Here is a 20991-nt window from a genome sequence, read left to right on the forward strand (position 1 = left end):
AAGTTGATTTTTTTTTCAGTCCAAGCCCATAGCACCCCTGAAATGCTTCCACGGGTCAGTGGGTCCCTGGCTAGGAATCCCTGCTCTAAAGCTAATGATTAACTCAGAGATAGAATGGTTTGAGTGCCTTGGTATCTCTTTAAAGACTTTCCTTTCTACTTTTGGTCTAATCCAGGGGAAATCTAATTTTAACATGAAGTACCCAAAACTGCAATATAAGAATGTAGACTGAAACCTGTATGTGGTATATTATGGGCAATTTAGGAAACCGTCAAGGGCAGTTTGACTTCAACAGGTCTGTCCCTTGGGGCTCCACATTAGAACCTAAACTGTGAGGAAGATGCAACTGTCTGATCATTTGTTTCTGTACCCTCACTATCCAGGACCAGGTGGTTGGGGCGCAGCTAATAGACTGGATTACTCTTACGATGACTTCTTAGACACTGTGCGAGAAACTCCCCCGGGCACTGGCAAAGCCAGATCTTCACGGATCAAAAGAGGCATCCCAATGTCTGACCACAAAATTAAGTTAATATTTAACATCACAGGTAAGGGTAGACTGTCTATTTGGAAAGGTAATATCATGTGAAATTCTTATTTGAAAACATACTTCCCAAATCTTCCTTTTCTTATCATTATGAAGGAAAGCCCTGGAACTTAGGGAAAGCACTGTGAACTCAGCCTTGCACAGTTGGCTAATTAATAGCACAGATGCATGTTATGGTTCTGACCTCAACAAATACCCTGCTTTGTTTTTGTCTTGGCATGATGAGCTAAGGCGTGTTTTTAAAATGCAGGAATTTACGGTTATTTAATATGCTATAATGAAGAACTCTCAAAAGTAATGTAGATCTGGCAGATGACAGAAGAATTTTTTTCTAATTGTATGGTTCTTAATATCATTCAATTATTCAGTAAGTAGTGGTCGAGCTGATTTTAGGTGTTTTGTTTTGTTTTGTTTTCCTGAAAAGCTTTTTAATAGGCTCTTTCTTTTTTGGTAAAAACTCATCGTAAATAGCTTCCTAAAACACCATTTGTGTGTGTGTTTGTTATGTTTTATTTTGTTTTTATCTCAGCTAGTGTGCCATTACCTGATGAAAGAAATGATACCCTTGAATTGGAGAATCAGCAACGACTCATTAAGACCCTGGAAACGATCACAAATCGACTGAAAAGGACCCTCAATAAGGAACCCATGTATTCTTTTCAGCTCGCATCTGAAATGCTGGTAGCCGACAGCAATTCGTTAGAAACAGAGCAGGCTCTCCTCTTCTGCAGACCAGGCTCAGTGCTGAGAGGGCGGATGTGTGGTAAGATAGTTCCCACTGATGAAAAATATTTCTTTTGCTTTATAAGGGAATATTGAAATGAAACATACACTTTGCTACTGTGTTCGTTATTTTGTCTCAGGAATATAAATAACTTCTGTTAATCAGAATAAGGAAACTGTTTTAATTAGGGGATTCAAATCTTAGTTTGCTTTACAGATCTTTAGACTTTACAGCTTTCTGCAGCAGTTCCAGTAACTAATACTTTTAGAGCACTGCTGAAGCAGGCTGAGCACTTCACAACCTATTAAACCTATTGAACGACTCTATGAGGTACCATTCTTATTAACCACATTTTACAGGTGAGATAACTGGAGCCAGAAAGGCTCAGAACTTACCCAGAAAGACAGTTAAGTGGTATAGCTAAGATTCCTACCCAAGCAGCCAACACCAAAGCCCTAACTTGTTTTTTTATTGAGGTGAAATTCATGTAGCGAGATTAACCAATTTAACATGGACTGTTCAGTGGCGTTTAGTACAGTCACAAAGTTGTACAACCATCCTCACCCCCAGAGGATACCTTTTGTACCCATTAAGCACTGTGCATTCCGCTCTCCCTCCAGCCCTTTAACTTTTAATTCCTATTTCAGACTGCCACAATCAGATCAATTCCAGCTGTTAGCCTAAGAAGTCATCATTTGTAGATAGTGGAATCTCCTTTAACCCAATTCTGTACATTCAGCTGAACCTAGCAAGTTTTGTGTCAATCTGTTGGCAAGGGATTTTGTGTCCTCAGCAGTTCTTATTGCTATTCCCAGACTCAGTGGAGTTTTTCATAGTTTCACAAATTCAGCTGACCAAAAGCACATTAAAATTGTCATTCCGAGTCTGCTCTAGTTTCCTCCCCACTTTTTCCGTAAAAAATCAGGTGTCACATAGACCAGTGTTCAGCATTTCTCAGTATAGTCTTCAAGCCACCTGTGGCAGCACCATCGAAAGCCTTGCTGAAATATAGCTTGACTTGCATTCCAGAACTAATGCATCCACCACTTTGAGAGGGAAGGTATGGGATCTGCACTTTTAGTAAGTTCTCTGGATAATTCACACATACCTTAAAAGTCTCAGAACCACCTAGGCACTGAGCTCAGGTGTCCCCTGTCTAAGGATAGTACCCTAAACCAGCTTTCTCAGTGAATTTAGCGTTCTGCTTTGTTCTCAGAATTGTGGAGCCCCATCAAGCATGCCAAACAGTATGCCAACTCTCCAAGGAAGAACGATTTTTAAAACTGGCCCATTTGTTCAGGGTCCTTGAGTCTAAAGATGATTCAGGCTTGCCCTCAGTGAGCAATCATTCCTGCAGCCTAGACAAGGGTTTACTTATCTCTCCAGTTTTAGTCTCACCACTTTGCCTGTTTTTCCTCCAGAAATGATGCTGTGTGGGATTCAGTCTGTTTCATAAGGGAAAGCATTCAGAGGAACAGCTGAGAAAACTCTTGATATCTCTGAACCCCCAATTAACCTAGACACTTATTATTTTATCCTTTTGGTCCAGCAGCGTGTTCTCTGTTCGCTGTCTCCCACAGCAACCTGATTTATCATGGGTTTAGCACATACTTGATCAGCAACTATTTTTATTTTCTCAAAAAGAGAATCTGCTGCCATTGGTTTGTAGCAGAAATATATTGTAGGAATATATTTCTAGAAGGTTTACCTTATGAGTAAACCACTGGCAGGAAAATTTAACCCATAAACAGTAGTGCCTGGAAGTATGCTCTATTACTTTTATGCTAAGGTGAGAGAGTTGCATTGCTCTAGTGTCCTGTGCCGTGTGTCCTGCTTGTTTCTCTTCAGTCAATTGCCCATTGGGAACCTTCTATTCTCTGGAGCACTCTGTCTGTGAAAGCTGTTTGGTGGGCTCTTATCAAGATGAAGAAGGGCAACTCGAGTGCAAACTCTGTCCAGCTGGGACTTCCACCGAGTATCTCCATTCAAGAAGCATCTCTGAGTGTAAAGGTAGAGACGTACTATAATTTTGACCAGAAGAAACTTAAATTTTGTTTCCAGTTTTGAAACCTAAATGGCAAGTAGATGAAAAAAGAGCATTACTGGAAACAATCTCATTAATTATTCTTTATTTTAATTATAAAATATTACTTGCACATTTCCCCCACATTAAGAAATTAGTTTACCTTTCACGTGGAAACATTCCATTGCTCTAAATAAGTCAAAACACATTGTTATTAACTCCAATCCACACTCATCAATTAGCTGGGATTTTTCTTGAGTCTTACATTCATTGTTGGAAAGGAATTTCATGACACTTAGCAATTATAAGCTTTTGTTAAAATAGTACTTGATATGATAAGATCAACTCTCCATTTACCTGGAAATGAATAATTATAGGCACATGTTCTCCCTACTAAAAGTATTCAATGTTTTCGAAATATTTTTACTGTTACTCTCAGTGAGAGTTTCTGTGTGGAAATGCTTATGATAGAAGATTTCTGTGCACTCTGAAAACTCGTAAGATACACCTAAAATCAGGAATTTCAAAATTATGCCGACTTACAGGTGTGGCTGTTTAATGACAAATATAAATGCAGGGCCAGAGATGGGTGATTGCAAGTGCACTAAGGTGCTCTCAGTGTTGAACATGAGAGCCATTTGGGACAAGGGCCAAAGGAAACGAGAGTGCACTGGAAGTTGGGGGATCTGGTCCGAGACCTGCATTTCCACAAAGTTATCACCATGAATTTTAGAAAGTTGCTCACCCTACCTGGGCCTGATGCTAAAACTTTATTCAAAAACTATTTATTGAATACTTCCTATGTGTCACACTCTGTGCTAGGCTATAAATGGAAGTAACTGGAAACAAAGTCTGAAACGTATTAGTATACAGAACATGGGAGAGACTGAAATAGAGTGTGTATGGTTGGCTACCTGAGGCAGAGCTGTTCATGTCCCTCATTCCATTCTGAATTAAAATGCAGAAAACACAGTGCTAATTCTGTGCAGCCTCATAGCATCATTATTAATCATTTTGCATTTTTCTTTATAGCTCAGTGCAAGCAAGGTACCTACTCATCAAATGGACTTGAGACATGTGAAACGTGCCCTCTGGGCACTTATCAGCCAGTGTTTGGTTCTCGGAGCTGCCTCTTATGCCCAGAAAATACTTCAACTGTGAAAAGAGGAGCCGTGGGCATTTCTGCTTGTGGAGGTGATTGAAGCCTTAGACGTTGATATTTGTCCAAACTATTTATTATATGCATGGCGGAGTGGAATAGTCTCAGCAAAATCACAAGTCTACTGTATGCAAAGAACATAAGTAACTGTCTCTTCAAGGAAAATCCCTTCTATTCAGGAAGCCAATACTTAAGTATAAACACCCTCATTATGACACTGTGTGGGTGCTTTTAGGAATGAAACTTGGTCCCAGGCTTTAAATAGGAATAAACATGTGGCTTCATGACATGGGAGAAACATATCTAAACCAGAAATGCAGTTTCCTCGTTCATAAAATTAGGCCTGTCTAATATTCCCTGAAACTCTGAAAAATATATTATCCTATGAATAATGACATTTCATTCCTTACAATTTGAAGATTTTTATCAATGGTTCACCAGTTTGGTTGCCCTTTAGAATCACCTTCAGTGTAAATGAGTATTGTAAAAATACCAAATCCTCATCTTCACCCAGGAGATTCTAATTTAATTGGTGTTAGAGCCTGGACACTGATTGTCTTTTTTAAGTTCCCCCAAGTGATTATAAGTAACAGGAAAAATCAAGAACCACTAATTTTGGTTTTTAGACTTCAGCATGGAGAGCTTGTTAAAGCCCAGATTCCTGGGCCCCACCAGAGTTTTTGATTCAGTAAATCTGGGAAGGAGCCTGAGAATTTGCCATTTCTAGGTAGTTCTCAGATGATGTTATTTTATTGGTCCAGGACCACAGGTTGAGAACCACTGGTTTAAATGATCAGAAATGATGACGAGATAAGGGTCCCAATATTTAGATATTTCTAACATCCCTACTGATCACAGTTTTCGGGCAAAATATTTATACAGATGAAAATAAAAATAAAAGTTGAAAATTTGGAATAACAATAAAACTACACTGACAGTCCAGACCAATTTATTGCCAGAAATTCCAAAAATTTGGAACTCTACATGAATGGTCAATGGAACTGGATGTAAAAAAAAAAAAAAAAAAAAAAAAAAAAAAGCTGTTGACCTACCTCTGCTGCCTCCCTGGAAACAGAACAAGCCTGCCTGGCTAATAGAGAAGAGTGTTTTTTAAAAGGTGTGTCTTCCCTATTCCCTACACTCTATTGTCAAACCTAAGGTCTACAGCAATCATAAAACTGAAACGCTTTTCCTTTATTGAATGATTGCTCTTTTTAAGAAGCCAACTTCTTGGTCCCAGGTTTTCTTAATCTGCAGACACACGTACACACACACCTCTGACCCTCACTGCACACCAGTCATACATATCATTGCATCCAATTAAAGACTGAAATTCCTAGAAAACAACAAAAAAGGAAATTATATATGGTAGTGTGTGTGTGTGTGTGTGGGGGGGATGTCTAGCATTGCATCTTGGGAGAGATAGTAGTCCTAAAATGTTCCCTTATATATTTTTTCCTTAGTTTCCCCTTCCTCTCTCCCTCCCTCCCTTCCCGTATTTATTTTTATGGACATGTACAATTTATCTTATTTCCAGATAAGATGCCCTTGTTGCATTTCTTTAGCATGTTGACCTTAAAATATCATTAATCAGTGTAACAGTGATATTTAAGTATATTGCTAATTTAACATAATATTATAGTCTCTATGCATTTTACTTTCCATCACTTCTCAGTGATTAAATACTCATGAGTCTGTGGTCACAAACCCAAGTGTCTGAAATTTTTCATTTTTAATTGATTTTTATCTGAAGAATAAGTCCCTCAAATGATTTGTTGTTGCTGACCTATGGTCACGTTGGAGAAGGCAAGATTACTTTTGGTCCAGGATGACAACACCTCTTACCCTGACCCTCTAGGATGAAATTAAAAGGAAGCTCAGGATGATAAATGTTAACCTCTGACTTTGTCTCAGGAAGTCTGTTGTGAAAGCAAAAATCTACCTGGCTCCACAGCTGTGTATGCGTTATCCTAAATGCTATCAGGGAGCAGCCATCAAGGTTAAATGATAGCGCCTTTGGAAACTGTAAAGGGAATAGGGCAACTGAATTGAATTTTATTTCACATTTACTAAAGTATATTCTGGGGGAGCAATGTAGCTCAAGTTGTTGAGTGCCTGCTTCTCACTAATGAGGTCCTGGGTTCTATCCCCGGTATCTCCTAAAAAGAAACAAACAAATGAAAAAAATAACTCATTTGGAGTGGATATAGCTCAGTGGTTGAGTGCCTGCTTCCCATGTACAAGGTCCTGGGTTCAATTCTCAGTACCTCCTTTAAAATATATATATATATATATATATATATATATATATATATATTCTGTTAGTGAATGAAAACAAGAGAAGTAGCAGGATAATCTCACAGGCCTGTTCACAAATGTTTTTGAGAGTCCTGCCTCTTTGCTAGTGTAGACTGTATTGAGCTTGGCATATGAATTTCCTTCCACTCATTCTGAAAAAATATATAAACTTAGGCCATAATTTCCTCTTTTTCTGTATAAAATAAACCTGAATATTATACCAGTTATTTGAAAATATTTTTTCCCTTTTGAGTATCATTATAGATTCAAGCCTTTGTATGGACTTAACTTGTTTTAATTAATTTCAGTTTTATTTTTTGATCCTCCAATTGCTACATTTGGCTAGTTGGGAGCCTTTTACTCTGATTCTTATGTCCTTTTGTCTTGACTTCTAAAAACATTTATGTCATTTGGTGGTGTCAAAATGTTCCTAGGTAACCTTGTATTATTTTACCCCAACTAATCCTTTAATGAATCTATTTCTTCTATGGAAAATGGTATTAGAGACTAAAATCTGGCCCCTAGAGATACATATCAGACTTGTACTATGGGATGATATTTTCCTCTGGCCATTTCAATGCACTATTTTTAATTCAATTTTAATATTATTTTTGACAAACAGATTTTTCTCACTCTCTACAAGAGAAGAGGTGAGACTAGGTTAGTTCAATTTATTTATCACATATATAAGTACTATAGTAAATGCTCATTGACCACTCCTGGAAAGTATATTTCTCATTAGGACAACTGTCTGCCCCTGGAATGTAAATTAAACTAATTTTCACATGCAAATTTATTTTTCTATGTCAAAATATTTTAAAGTAAATTATAGATATTACAACAACCTTTTAGTCATTGTGGGAAGCCAACAGACTATTAGGTTAAAATATTAACAATATTTTAGTGCAATTATATCTTAGTAAAATTTTAGGCATCCCCTTAGTTTTTTAGGGACATAGTCTTCTTTTTTTGTTTTAAAGGCAAGGTTATGCTGAAAAAATTGTACTTAAAAGATAAGTTTAGTACGTAATAGTATCTTGGGTTGGACTGACAAGCTTTATCCTTTTAACTTTTCATATGCGCTCCTAGATATTCTTTTAAAGAGAAGTTTTTATATACTTCTACAAATAAAAATTCCATGTTTTCAATTAATGACTTTAATTGGCTGCTTGGAAAATAACTTCCCCAATCAAGCAATCATTTTTGAAAACTTAAGACTCAGGAAACCATTTTAAACTCAACAACATAGCAATATGTCTGTGTAAAAAACAGCTCTGCCAAGAGCTGTGACTTGTTTGATGGAGCTCAGAGTGCTAACAAACAGTAGGTATTCTTATTCTTGGTAAAACAGAGGTTCTTAAAACAGTTAAAACTATTTCAGGCTTATAACAAATGTAACCACACAAAATGCTTTTTTCTAAATTTGCCTTAATATCTATATCTTCTGCTATCCCTTGATCCAACTTCTGACTTTTTGTCATTTGGGTAGGTAAAAAAGCTGTTTTGCCAAATATTTGGCTGACTTCATTTTTGCTTAAGAACTTTGATCTAAACTTCTTGAGATTACCACACACGCTTTATTGTTTCCCCATACTAATAAAGAGAATGCCATGAAACATGGAGCATCTTCCTCCCTTGAGCCTCAAATGCATCTCACAATTGCTGAACCATATTAATTAATTCTGGTATATGAATTTTATTTATCAAGAATCCAAAATCTGTATGATAAGTACACTGATACTGTGGCTAACTATTCTGTCTTCTACACTTAAGTTTATGCAGAGAGGTCTTGATAGTTTAATAATCTTCTCTGTTCATATGGCATCAGGGCTCATCCAAATGACACTCATTTGCACATGGAAAGGACATGATCCACATGAGTCCGTCTTTGGGTCAAAGGTATATCTGTCAATGATAAACAGTCTAAAACCCCAACCAAAGGATATAGTCATGAGTAGTCAACTCCACTGTCCCTCTGTCACATGCAACCAAAATTTATTGAATGAAAACCAGGCTTATGTTATGTTTGAGGATATTTTTTAATTAATATTCCACCAATTATTGGCAAGAGACTCTCAGATGGGTTAAATAACAATATTCAACCAAATGTTCTTTACAGAAAGTATGTTTGACACAAAACATACTTTAAAAGGTTAAAAATAATGGATTGCCAGAGACATGAATATAAAAAGTAAGCCAGCAGGTGGCAAACTGAAGTTATGCAAAAGCTAAATAGCATCAAATGCGGAAAATATTTTGTATCGCAAAAATTCAAAAGGATTATAAACTGGTCATGATGAAGCTTTAGTCATCAAATAACAGCATAAAAATATGTGAACCAAAATCTGTGTCTCATAAGAAGAAATTGCAGAAATACAATTTTCATGGAAGATTTTAATACTGCCCTTGGATTTTCAAAGATAAAATAGGTAATCAATAAATAAGGACAGGGAAACGGACTTTGGCCCAGTGGTTAGGGCGTCCGTCTACCACATGGGAGGTCCGCAGTTCAAACCCCGGGCCTCCTTGACCCGTGTGGAGCTGGCCCATGCGCAGTGCTGATGCGCGCAAGGAGTGCCGCACCATGCAGGGTGTCCCCCGCGTAGGGGAGCCCCACGCGCAAGGAGTGCGCCCGTAAGGAGAGCCACCCAGCGCGAAGGAGGGAGCAGCCTGCCGAGGAATGGTGCCGCCCACACTTCCCGTGCCGCTGACGACAACAGAAGCAGACAAAGAAACAAGAAACAAGACGCAGCAAAAAGACACAGAAAACAGACAACCGGGGGAGGGGAGGGGAATTAAATAAATAAAAATAAATAAATCTTTAAAAAAAATAAATAAATAAGGACATAGGGAAGCAGACTTGACCTAATGGATAGGGCATCCGCCTACCACATGGGAGGTCCGCCGTTCAAACCCCGGGCCTCCTTAACCCATGTGGAGCTGGCCCATGCGCAGTGCTGATGCGCACAAGGAGTGCCCTGCCATGCAGGGGTGTCCCCCACGTAGGAGAGCCCCATGCGCAAGGAGTGCACCCCGTAAAGAGAGCCGCCCGGCGCGAAAGAAAGTGCAGCCTGCCCAAGAATGGCACTGTACACACGGAGAGCTGACGCAGCAAAAAGAAACACAGATTCGCAATGCTGCTGATAAGGATAGAAGCGGTCACAGAAGAACACACAGCGAATGGACACAGAGAGCAGACAACCTGGGGGGGGGGGCAGAAGGGGAGAGAAATCTTTTAAAAATAAATAAGGCCATAAATAACGTAAAAAATTGATAAGATTGAATCATTACTATAAATTATACTTTTTACTCTAATAACATTTTAGTGATGCGTTTATGGATTATTTTTTATTATTTTCAAATACCTTGAACCAAAAAGAAAATCTTAATAAATTTTAAAAACAATAATTAACTATCCAGTGTACATTCTTGACCATAGGGTGACAAAAATAAAAATTAACAATAAAATCTTAAGCAAACAGTAACATATTCCAAACAGTTATACATTTTAAACTATATCAAAAAAATTGTCAAAAGAATCAAAATTATAATTCACAGTATTTAGAAAATATAAAATGAAATAATATTATCAAGCCATTGTGATTTAGTTAAAGGTATTTTCATAGTAAATCCATTTTACAGTCTTTCATTATTACATTTTTTAAAAGGAATAAAAAATTCTAATTGTACAATGAAAACAGTTGAACAAAATTAAAAGGTGAAACACTAGCAAAAGTATTTTCTCTGAGTATGTCAAAGGGTTCATATCCTTAATATATAAAATAATCATAGAAGTACATAGAAGACCCCCTCAGTAATAGACAACAATTCAGCAGAAAATAAACTTGTAATAAATATAAAGAAAAGCTACTTCCTTTATCATCAAAATGAAAAAAATTACAATTCTATTTTTACCTTTAAATTGAATTTTTAAATATACTCATTATCAATACTGATAAGTATGCAGTGAGAAGAGTGATTTCTTATATTGTTGATGACAATGTAAATTGGTACTACTATTTTTTTATGATTTGGCATTTATGTATCAATAGCTTTAAATTTGTTCATATCTTTAGACCTAACAATTCAACTACTTGGAATTTATTCCAAGGAAATTATTGGAAATATATACAAGGATTTATGTAGAAAATTTCATTTTAGCATTATTTCTAATAGAAAACAAATGAAAGCAATCATCCACTGAATGTCAGATCAAGTATGGCCTGTTAATGGGATGCAATGTTTTGCATTTATTAAACCTGTCTTGGGAAGTGGATGTGGCTCAAGTGATTAAGCTCCAGCCTACCACATGGGAGATCATAAGTTTGGTGCCCAGTGCCTCCTGGAGAAGACGAGCAAGACAGCAAGCTGGCATGACAGGCAGGCATGGCAAGCTGACCCAACAAGATGATGCAACAAGGAGACACAAAGAGGAAAGACAATGAGAGACACAACAAAGCAGGGAGCTGAGGTGGCTCAAGTGATTGAGCACCTCTCTCCCACATGGGAGGTCCCAGGTTCAGTTTCTGGTCCCTCCTAAAGAGAAAATGATAAGAGAGCACACAGCAAATGGACACAGAGAGCAGACAACAGGGTGGGAGAAGAATAAATAAAATAAGTTTTTTTAAAAAACCATCTTATAAAATACTGTTTAATGATGTGAAGTGGAAAAAATAAGAATGCAAAGTTCTATGGCCAATTCCAATTTTTACTGGGTTCATGTATTTTGTTAAAGATAGGAAGGAAGCACAACAAATTTTTATCTGGATAAGGTTATATGAATATTAAATATGTAGAAGGGATTATGTAGTAATTCACTGGTTTTCTTACAACCAAAGGACTTCTAAACCAAAGACACTTCTTTAAATATAAGGCGTGTTGCTTGCTGTGTATAAATGATGTGTTTTTACCTCTGCAGTACCTTGTCCAGTAGGAGAATTCTCTCGTTCTGGGCTAATGCCCTGCTATCCGTGTCCTCAAGACTATTATCAACCCAACCCAGGGAAGTCCTTCTGCTTATCTTGTCCCTTCTATGGAACTACAACAATCACTGGTGCCAGATCCATCACAGATTGTTCGAGTAAGATGATACTCCTCATTTCTTATATAAGCGCATATTGATGACTTACTTTCTCTATGTCAGCTTTTTTTCTGAATATTAGTACTTCAGTGAATTGGGGTGTCTGGACTTATTGTTTTTTTTTGAGGTCTTTTTTTATGATAATGCCTCAAAGATTCTTAATATGGAAATGTTGAACTGATAACTTCTAAATTTCTTTCTAAGAACCTAGGATTTAATGATATATCACAACCAACCAAAGTAGATGTGACTTTACTCTGAAAACCAGAATATTGACTATAACAGTATTTAGATAGAGTCTACTTACTGGCAATATCTACCACACTTTACTGTTTTCCTATTACTCTCATTAGGTTTTAGTTCAAGTTTCTCAGCAGCAGAAGAAAGTATACTCCCACTTGCCTCTCCTGGACATAATAGAAAAAATTATGAAGTTAGTAGCCAGGTAAGTGCATTTTCTATTTGAAAATTTTCTCTAGTGGAATGTTTGGAAAACAATTTGTCATTATACTTGTCACACAGAGAAAAACTACGAGAGTTGAAACATTACACAATCAAGACTCATGAATATTATAAATGAATAACTGTGTGTACTTGTGACTTCCAATAAGAGATTTCCAAAAATGCTGCATTAGAGGAACTTCTAAGTATGAAAAGATAAGTTTTTTCCCAGCAATATCTGGCATCAAGAGTATGTAGCTGTGGGGAGCTTTTTGATGCACTAAATAACACTGACCCCAAGCATAACCCATCATTTGAGTAAGGGCATTTGGCTTAGTGAAAGGCCTTTCCTAATTGCCAGGAAGAGTTACCCAACTTTCATGAAAACAATCTAAATTTTTTTCTCCAACAACAACCAAAAGGTCACTTATTTTAATAATATATCTCATGAATATAACTCAAGAACATAACTAAAGCATTTGTTTTCCATTTAGTCTTTGAAAAACTTGTTCAGTCTGATTATTTTGGTATAGTCTGCAATTACTGTTAACTCACTTGCCCAAAGCCATATATTAATACATTTTTTTCATTTAACATTTTTAAGGAGAGTAAAATGCAGTTCGAGTTCTTAACTTCCTGCAACCTAGTCAAAGCATGATAACTCGTCAGGGTTTTGTAAATCATATCTGAAACGGAGCCTAGGGACCCCTAGAGCAGTGGCCCTCAATGCTAGAGACATATTAGAATCTGCTGGCCAACTTTTAAAAATAATGATGCACAGACCCCAGCCCCAGAGGTTCTGACTTAGCAAGTCTCGTTCGAGGCCCTGGCTTTAGTGTACCTTAGAAACACCTCGGTTGGCCTCTAATGTGAAGCCAACGTTTGGAAACACTGCCTGGGTTTACTAGAACATCATTTGAGAGTGATACTTATCATTTGAGCCATATATGGCAGGCACCAGTGTTATGTAAGTAGCAGTCCAGGGAACTTACCTGGAAACAGGAACCAAGTGTCTAATGTCACAAACCCTCCAAATCCCTAGTTGGGATTGTTTTGAAATGAATAGAGTGTTTTGTCTCTGAGGGATTTCTTTTTTGCCACTGGTAGGTTTTTCATGAATGCTTCTTAAATCCTTGCCACAATAGTGGAACCTGCCAGCAACTTGGACGTGGTTATAGTTGCCTCTGCCCACCTGGATATTCAGGTAACTTTTCATGTGAAATCATTGTAACTTGCAGTATCAAATTTTGGAACATCGAAAGTATACCCTGTAAGATATATAAGACGATACCTATGCATGAAAATCTGGTTGAAAAAGATAAACCCATGGGTGGAAAATATATATTATAAACCAAAGAGAGTTGTCTTTCACATTTTGGAAGAAGAATAAAGAATCATCTTCTGAGAATCATCATAACCCACATTTTATATTGGAATACAGTTCTGGGGGCCATGTCCGAGGTTCAGTCCAGAAATACCATTTTTGAAGGGAAATATTTTATACCTTAAAATTGCAGCTTATTTAAAATAATTCACTGTTTTCTTCTAATCCATTTTTGCATTTTTTTCAAATTTGTACAACCAAATGAATTCTATTTAATGAGAAAAAATGTTATGTAAATAAAAGAATTCACTACAAAATAAACAAAGAAAAGTTGGAACATAGAACATAGCCCACAGCAATCAAGAATATTGGCATTCCAGTTATTTACAACTTGCTCGTGTATGTTTGTTTTTGTGTTTCAAGTTCTGTAAAATTTCTTTTGGCTTAACATTCCATAAGAAATAATGGATCTTACCTAGAAAATAAATAACAAGAGAGAGCATGTGGTTCTCAAACTCTAACATGCATCAGAATTACCTGGAGGGCTTGTTAAAACAGATGGTTGGACCTCACCCCAGAACTGCTGGTTCAGTAGGTCTGTGTAAGGCCTGAGAAGTCGTTTCTATCAAATTCCCAGGTGATGGTGATGCCTTTGATCCAGCTATCACACTCTGGGCTACCTGGCATAGTAGAAGAACATGGGTTTCAGTAGTTAGCCCCTAGAGAGCCTGTGTGCCCCTCTGGAAATTTGCAGCCCCATTCTGGGCACCTGGCATGTGAGCTGCATTCTGGCAGGATTTAACCCCACCCACATCTTTAGCCAGGGGACCTTGGAGCAAGTATAGATGACCTCATAGCTTTCACTTTGGCATTTATCTAATTCTTGGCTTGCTTTTATCCTTCTAAACCCCCTCTCCCTTTTTTTTTTTTTATCTCCCTACTTCTAACTTGGGATCTTTTGCTATCTTTTGTGTATCTTTATGAGGATATCTTAAACCTGTTTAGAAAGACACAGTGTCTTCATTAAATAAAGAGCTCAGTGGTAGCACTCAACAAATACTTCCCTTTCCTTCAGCCCCAGCCCCTGTAAATTCAGATTATTGGGACAATTATCTGTAAATAATCATGGCTCTGTTTGTGTCAATTCCTTTCTTTGACACCCTCCATTCTTTGGTTTGCATTCTAGGCTTAAAGTGTGAGATAGACATTGATGAATGCAGCTCACTGCCCTGCCTCAACAGTGGAATTTGTAAAGACCACATTGGAGAATTCACTTGTGAGTGCCCATCTGGTTACACAGGTAGGGGGAGAGCCTCTTCTTTTTACGATGTAAAACTTTGAACCATTAAAATTTCATTGCTGAGGTAAATCTGAAATGTATTTATTGTTCAAATACATCAGGTATTACAACCATACTGAAAAGGCCTATTTTCCAATATTAAGTTATTTCTGTGCATTGGGAAAGTATTGGTTTCATTCTACTATCATGTGAGTAGAGTAAGAGATTAATTCTGCACAGGGAAATTGCTTGAGGTTTATAAAGCAAGCAGAACTGGGTTTGTTTGCTTTTATGTAAATTTCACATGGTTTCAGTTACATACTGTATTTTATTATCTGTACCCTTCTGCTATGTGTTTATGCTATAGCTTCTTCTTCTTCATTTATTATTATTCTTATTATTATGGAATCTGTGGGTTTACTGAACAATCATGCTTAAAATAAAGGGTTCCTGTATATTATTAACACCTTGCACTGATGTGGTACATTTGTTACAACTGATGAAAGCACATTTTTATAATTGTACTATTAACTATAGCCCATGGTTTAACTTAGAGTTCACTGCTTGTATAGTGCAATTTCATGGATTTTTATTTAAAATTTTTATTCTATATCTGAATGTGGTTAAACAGAGAAACATTAGGTTGTATGACAGACCTGGTTTAGTGTCCCATCTTGTCCAGCTAGGTTTGTGACAAGCTGTTTAACTTCTCTGAAGCTGTTTGTCATATAAAATTGGAGGTCATCAGATGAGAGAAATATATATAAAGTCAAGCAGAGTGCAAATAAATTGTAGGGTGTTTCTTGACTCTTCACTAGTATTTTACTGAATTTATGACGTGTGTATGTGCTTATTTCTATGATGTTCATGTGTGTGTCTATATAATTATTACTAACTGTGGGTTTTAGGTATTTATATTCTTCAAAGTGCATTCTGCCTCTCCTTTAACTTAAATGAATACATTTATTTAAATGTATTTTTAAATTTAAGCCAGAGAGTTGCAGCTTCCAACCATGCCCCCATTAAAGAAAAAAAAAGCTTGGAAGCAAATACTGATCTTCTTGTCAGTTCCCTTGTTCAATCAAAATTTAATTATCATAATATAATCTGGTCTCATAAAATTAAATATGACTTATTATTTTGTAAATAATAATAACTTCATAATATTATTGTAGGGAATAGTTATCTAAATCACCCAGTACTGTACCTAAAAATTATGATACTAAAAACATATCTGAATATATATTTTAAAATATGTAGGTATATAATTTTCTATGTTTTACTAGGTTTGATAAAATCCTTCAAGCATTTTAAAGGAACCAGATTCTAATGGCTATATCATCCCAAAACAATTTTCATTAAAAAATGAAAATATGACTATGATCATTTATTCTAGTAATCACTTGAATCAACCCAATGCATATTTTTTCTCCATTTGGAATCCAAAGTAGTCCCAGTCATAGGGAAAAATGCATTGATTTTATATAGTAGAATCACATTTTATCTGGAAGTTTAGTTCAAAAGTCTGTAGATAGGGGGAAATTATAAATGGGCAAAATAGCCCTTGAAAAAATCCCTTAAATCAGCAATCAAGAAAAGCACCAGGCAGACTGTCTTTAAGTAGGGACTGTTTTACCTCCAACACCAGAAGATGATTTTTGTCTCATAAACACCAGAGGCCACGTCGTGTGTATCTTGCAATAAATCATGCTGGGCTTGTCTTCTGCGAGGCATGCAGGCTCTGAGACCCACCGAGGAAGCTCCAGACAAGCACATTTGCCACCCTCTGCCCCGGGCATGTGTTCAACAGCTGGATCTCTAGCCAAGTCACTTGGCGAATTCCAGTTTTTTCCTTGCATGCTCCCTCTCAGTCTCTTTGCCATATGCACATGGCTGCATTTTCACATATATTAAATTTTTTGAGTGGATCCACTGTGAAAGGCAAAAAAAAAATTGCTCACAATGGTCTGCATGAAAGTGCAGACTCTATCTTAGATTTACTATTCTCAAAAGCTGACTTCCTTTGGTGAAATTTGCTTTTAGCACATTTCATGTTTTAGAGTGCATAAATGATTAATATGTGTTACAGAACTCTAGGAGTTATAAATGTAAGCACCCTTACGTCTTCAACCCAATGAGTTTTCATACATACTTGAATTTGAAGACTTATAATTCTAGGCGCACTTCTCTGCCTCTTTAATTCTCAATTTCTAGGTCTGTAAAATGACGGACATGAATTACATCAGTTGTTCTCAAATTATATTTACATAGACATGGGACAGATGCACAGAAGTTTGGCTGTGTTTTCCCAATTTGCAGAACTAAATAAGTCATTTTCTTTGCTATTTTTCTCTCATAATTTTTTTCAAACTCTGTAACTGTTACCTCTTACCTATAAAGGAATAAACTCACCAAAATGGTGAACAAACAGCAAACAAATAATATGAGAATTTTTTAAAAACAAAATCACACTTATTGCCTTAAATAAAAAAGATGACTGGATATTCATGGTTGTAGCTTTCCACTGAATGCTGAAATTGTTGTCAGATTTCTTGGGGAAAAACTTGTTGCTGTTTGTAGAATGGAAGAAAACCTTTTATTTCAAGATGTTATGCGAGTGAAATGTCTCACAAACAGGCAAGCCATGATTTCCAATTGCTGTAATTGGCACCTGAACAAGTTGCTTGAAAACTGTTGATCTTAAAGTCCTTTGAGGTTTTCTCCAGCTCCAAGATTCTCTGATCATTTGCAGGTCAACTATGTGAAGAAAATATAAATGAGTGTAGCTCAAGTCCTTGTTTAAATAAAGGAATCTGCGTTGATGGCTTGGCTGGCTACCACTGCACCTGTGTAAAAGGATTCATAGGTAAGATGTGTCCATTCTCCCTACATTGTCTTAAAATCCTGTAAAGCATCACAAATTATTACATACACCAACATTTCATTTGAATTCTAGAAGTACATCAGAAGACATAAAGAAGTTTCCTAAAAAGTCAAATCAATTCAACACGTTTTCTTTTCTTAGCAACACATTTGCCCTTTAAATCTGTCTCTGTATGTATGTGTGTATTTTAAAATATTTGAAAAGCAAGTGTAAACATTTCAATCGAAATCACAGAGCACATTCATCAATCCTACTAATAAGGTTCCAATCTTTCTGTTGTGTAGCCTCTCCATTCCTTGGGTTAGGAGCTTACTAAGTCTTCAAAAAAATTTTTTTTAAACAAGAGTTTCTTTTTATTTTTCCAAAAAATTTCACTACAAAATTCACTACAAGAAATTGTATATTTCAAATCAACAGCCAATATGATACCTGGCATTAAAACATTAGACTTCATTGTTCATATGACTCATCTGGGAAGCAAAAAATCCTGAACCCGCCCCCCCCAGACAGTCTCATTCTTGATCTTGGATGGGGCCCAGAAATATGCATTTATTCATCCATGCCTGAAGAACATTGGACTACAGAAATTTCTGTTACAGTCAAATAGAAGAAAAGGATATCCATTTCTATATCTGCTTATGTGGTGCAAATGTATAAACTGAAATGATGATATTTGATAATATATAAATAGATAGGATTTAATAAGTTACTTAGTTTAAAATACATAAAATAATTGGCAGCAGTAATTGAAAACTGACTAAAGAAACAATTGCACATTGATAGAATGGTATATTATGTAGCCTTCAAAGTTTGCATTTTATGGAATTTAAACAACCAAAAAAACATAAAAAGTTCAATATGTGAAACTTGTTGGGCCCCTGATTTGAAAAAACCAACTATAAAAAGAAAACTTTGAGACAATCAGAAGAATTTGACTATGGACTGGGCATTAAACAATATTAATGAATTGTTAGGCATGATAATGGCATCAGAGATTTATACTGAAGTATTTAAGGGCAGAATCCCATACTGTCTGGAATTTGCTTTAAAGGAATAGAGATAAAATTGGGGGAGGGGGGAAGGAGGGCAATAGGTGAAAGAAGATTGGAAATATGTTGGAAAGTTTTGAAACTGGTTGAAGAATTAGATAAGGATTCATTATACTGTTCTCTCAATTTGTGTGCATGCTTGAAAATGTATTTTTAAAAAATAAAAATGTGGAATATTTAAATACTTGTAATATATGGTTAAATGAAAAAAGCAGGGTACAGACAGTATGAACAAGTGGCTTCCATTTTGCTTGTGTGTCTATATATAGTCATGCAGGGGAAAAAATATTAGATATGTACCTCTGAGATTAAAAATGTGCTTTATTTTCTTTAATGTGTTTTTCTGGATTTCCTATATTATCTACAGTGAATGTGTATCATTTTCAATTACCTACTGATCATTTCATTCTATTCAGTGACCAGAATTTGCAGAATTTCCACTTTCTGCAAAGAACTGTACATCAGGCAGTGTGAGAGAGAAGAGGTGTAAGGGGGGGTGGGGAAGAGAGAAGGATAAGAGATCGCATGCAAAGACAGTCAAGAAGAAACAAGAAACTGGAGAAGAATTATCACATGAGATCATATGCAAATGGATGCAAATAATATGTTTTTAAAAAGTATAATTAATTGATTAGGAGGAAGTCCAAGGCGATAAATGGCCAGTGAAGGAATGAGGAAAGGCCAAAGAAACGGAGAAAAGATTTCTATTTGACTTATTTTACTTTTTTAACATTATCTCAATTAGATATTCATTACTAATCTTAAACACAGAAAGAGATAAGATAGAAAGGGAAGATAAAAAACACAGAATCCTAAAATGACTGGCAAAATCCAGAGCTCATTAAAGAACTGGATCTCAGATCACTGTGATATAGGTCAGTGGCTCTACAACCCTGCACGCTCCATTCCAGTTGCTTAGAAGCAACATTCTATAAAACGTCAACACTTTGATTACTGTTTTCCAAGAGAGTTAATCCTTTGGTTTCTTTGTCTTCCTCATCCATCTCCAGGCCTACACTGTGAAACAGAAGTCAATGAATGCCAGTCAAGCCCATGCTTAAATAATGGAATCTGTGAAGACCAGATTGGGAGTTTCTTGTGCAAATGCCTACCTGGATTTTTGGGTACCCGGTGTGAAAAAAACATAGATGAGTGTCTCAGCCAACCCTGCAAAAATGGAGCTACCTGTAAAGATGGTGTCAACAGCTTCAGGTAAAAGGCCATCTGGTTCTTTACACAATTTTTGCTTTTTTTAAATTTTCAGTCATTCTACACCCTTTATGGAGTATCACCTGATTCAGCCATTCCCAAATGCTGTCCCAATGATAGGCTACAGTAGAATCTCCCCACTGCTTGAGGTTCTGAGGCACTAAGATTGGGATAGAGTCTATACTTTTGGAATAGAGAACCTGTATGTTTTAAGTCCCCCAATGATTCTGATACACAACCAGGTTTGAGAACCACTATTCTATACCTGAGAAATCATAGAAGATGAAAGGAAACATAATTACACCAAAGCAGATACAGTAGCATGTGATTAAAATCCTATTTTTAAATGTTTTTTATTTTAGCTGAAGTTTGCACATATATAAACTTTTTTTAAAGAAATTGTGCAAACATTCTGTCATGTTCCAGTCTACATACTATGGTTTTCAAACATTATTTAGTTCTTTTGTTCAAAAGAAATCTAACATGAGGTGTAAATAAGTAAAATAATAAAAGTTGAGCTTTTGCTATTGGACTTAGTAGTGTTCAGGGAGGAAAACTTTATCTCCCTGATGCATCTCTTAGGGTGCCAGTAGAATACAGTTTGAATATCAACACACTCATATTATCACAATCAAAACTTCTCCTGCTTACCCTGTCCCCTAGCAGGATCTACGGTAGCAGGATCTACGGCTTCTGTGGTACAGAAGACAGGCTGGTCTTGCTTGCAGAATCCCAGGCAATTTTATTGTCCCCAAGATGCCGCTTTGTTCTAGTTTCCAAAAAGTTAAAAGAAAAAGTCTTCCACAGTTGCAAATTTCCCACTGCCCTTCTGGGTCCACCCCAGCAATAGCCAGAGCCCTCACCAAAAGAAACATGAAGGCAGTTCTGCCATGGAGACTTTCACCCACCTGGAAATGAGATCCTGCAGGTAGCATCATCTTCTCAGGCTCTTTCCATCTTGTGGCATACAGCGC

General features: G+C 36.5%; 1 protein-coding gene across 1 annotated transcript in view; it reads left to right on the forward strand.

The window, feature by feature from the left end:
* SVEP1 (sushi, von Willebrand factor type A, EGF and pentraxin domain containing 1) overlaps window positions 1–20991 on the forward strand; it is a 220901-nt gene that overhangs the window by 103880 nt on the left and 96030 nt on the right. Inside the window, exons 15-24 of the mRNA XM_058302548.1 lie at window positions 384–548; window positions 1077–1310; window positions 3120–3281; window positions 4327–4488; window positions 11670–11831; window positions 12185–12276; window positions 13380–13476; window positions 14783–14896; window positions 17628–17741; window positions 19819–20020. Coding sequence (XP_058158531.1) covers window positions 384–548; window positions 1077–1310; window positions 3120–3281; window positions 4327–4488; window positions 11670–11831; window positions 12185–12276; window positions 13380–13476; window positions 14783–14896; window positions 17628–17741; window positions 19819–20020 — 1504 coding nt within the window. The remainder of the gene's footprint in view (window positions 1–383; window positions 549–1076; window positions 1311–3119; window positions 3282–4326; window positions 4489–11669; window positions 11832–12184; window positions 12277–13379; window positions 13477–14782; window positions 14897–17627; window positions 17742–19818; window positions 20021–20991) is intronic.

Source organism: Dasypus novemcinctus, chromosome 8 (assembly GCF_030445035.2).
Source record: "Dasypus novemcinctus isolate mDasNov1 chromosome 8, mDasNov1.1.hap2, whole genome shotgun sequence".
Taxonomy (NCBI): domain Eukaryota; kingdom Metazoa; phylum Chordata; class Mammalia; order Cingulata; family Dasypodidae; genus Dasypus; species Dasypus novemcinctus.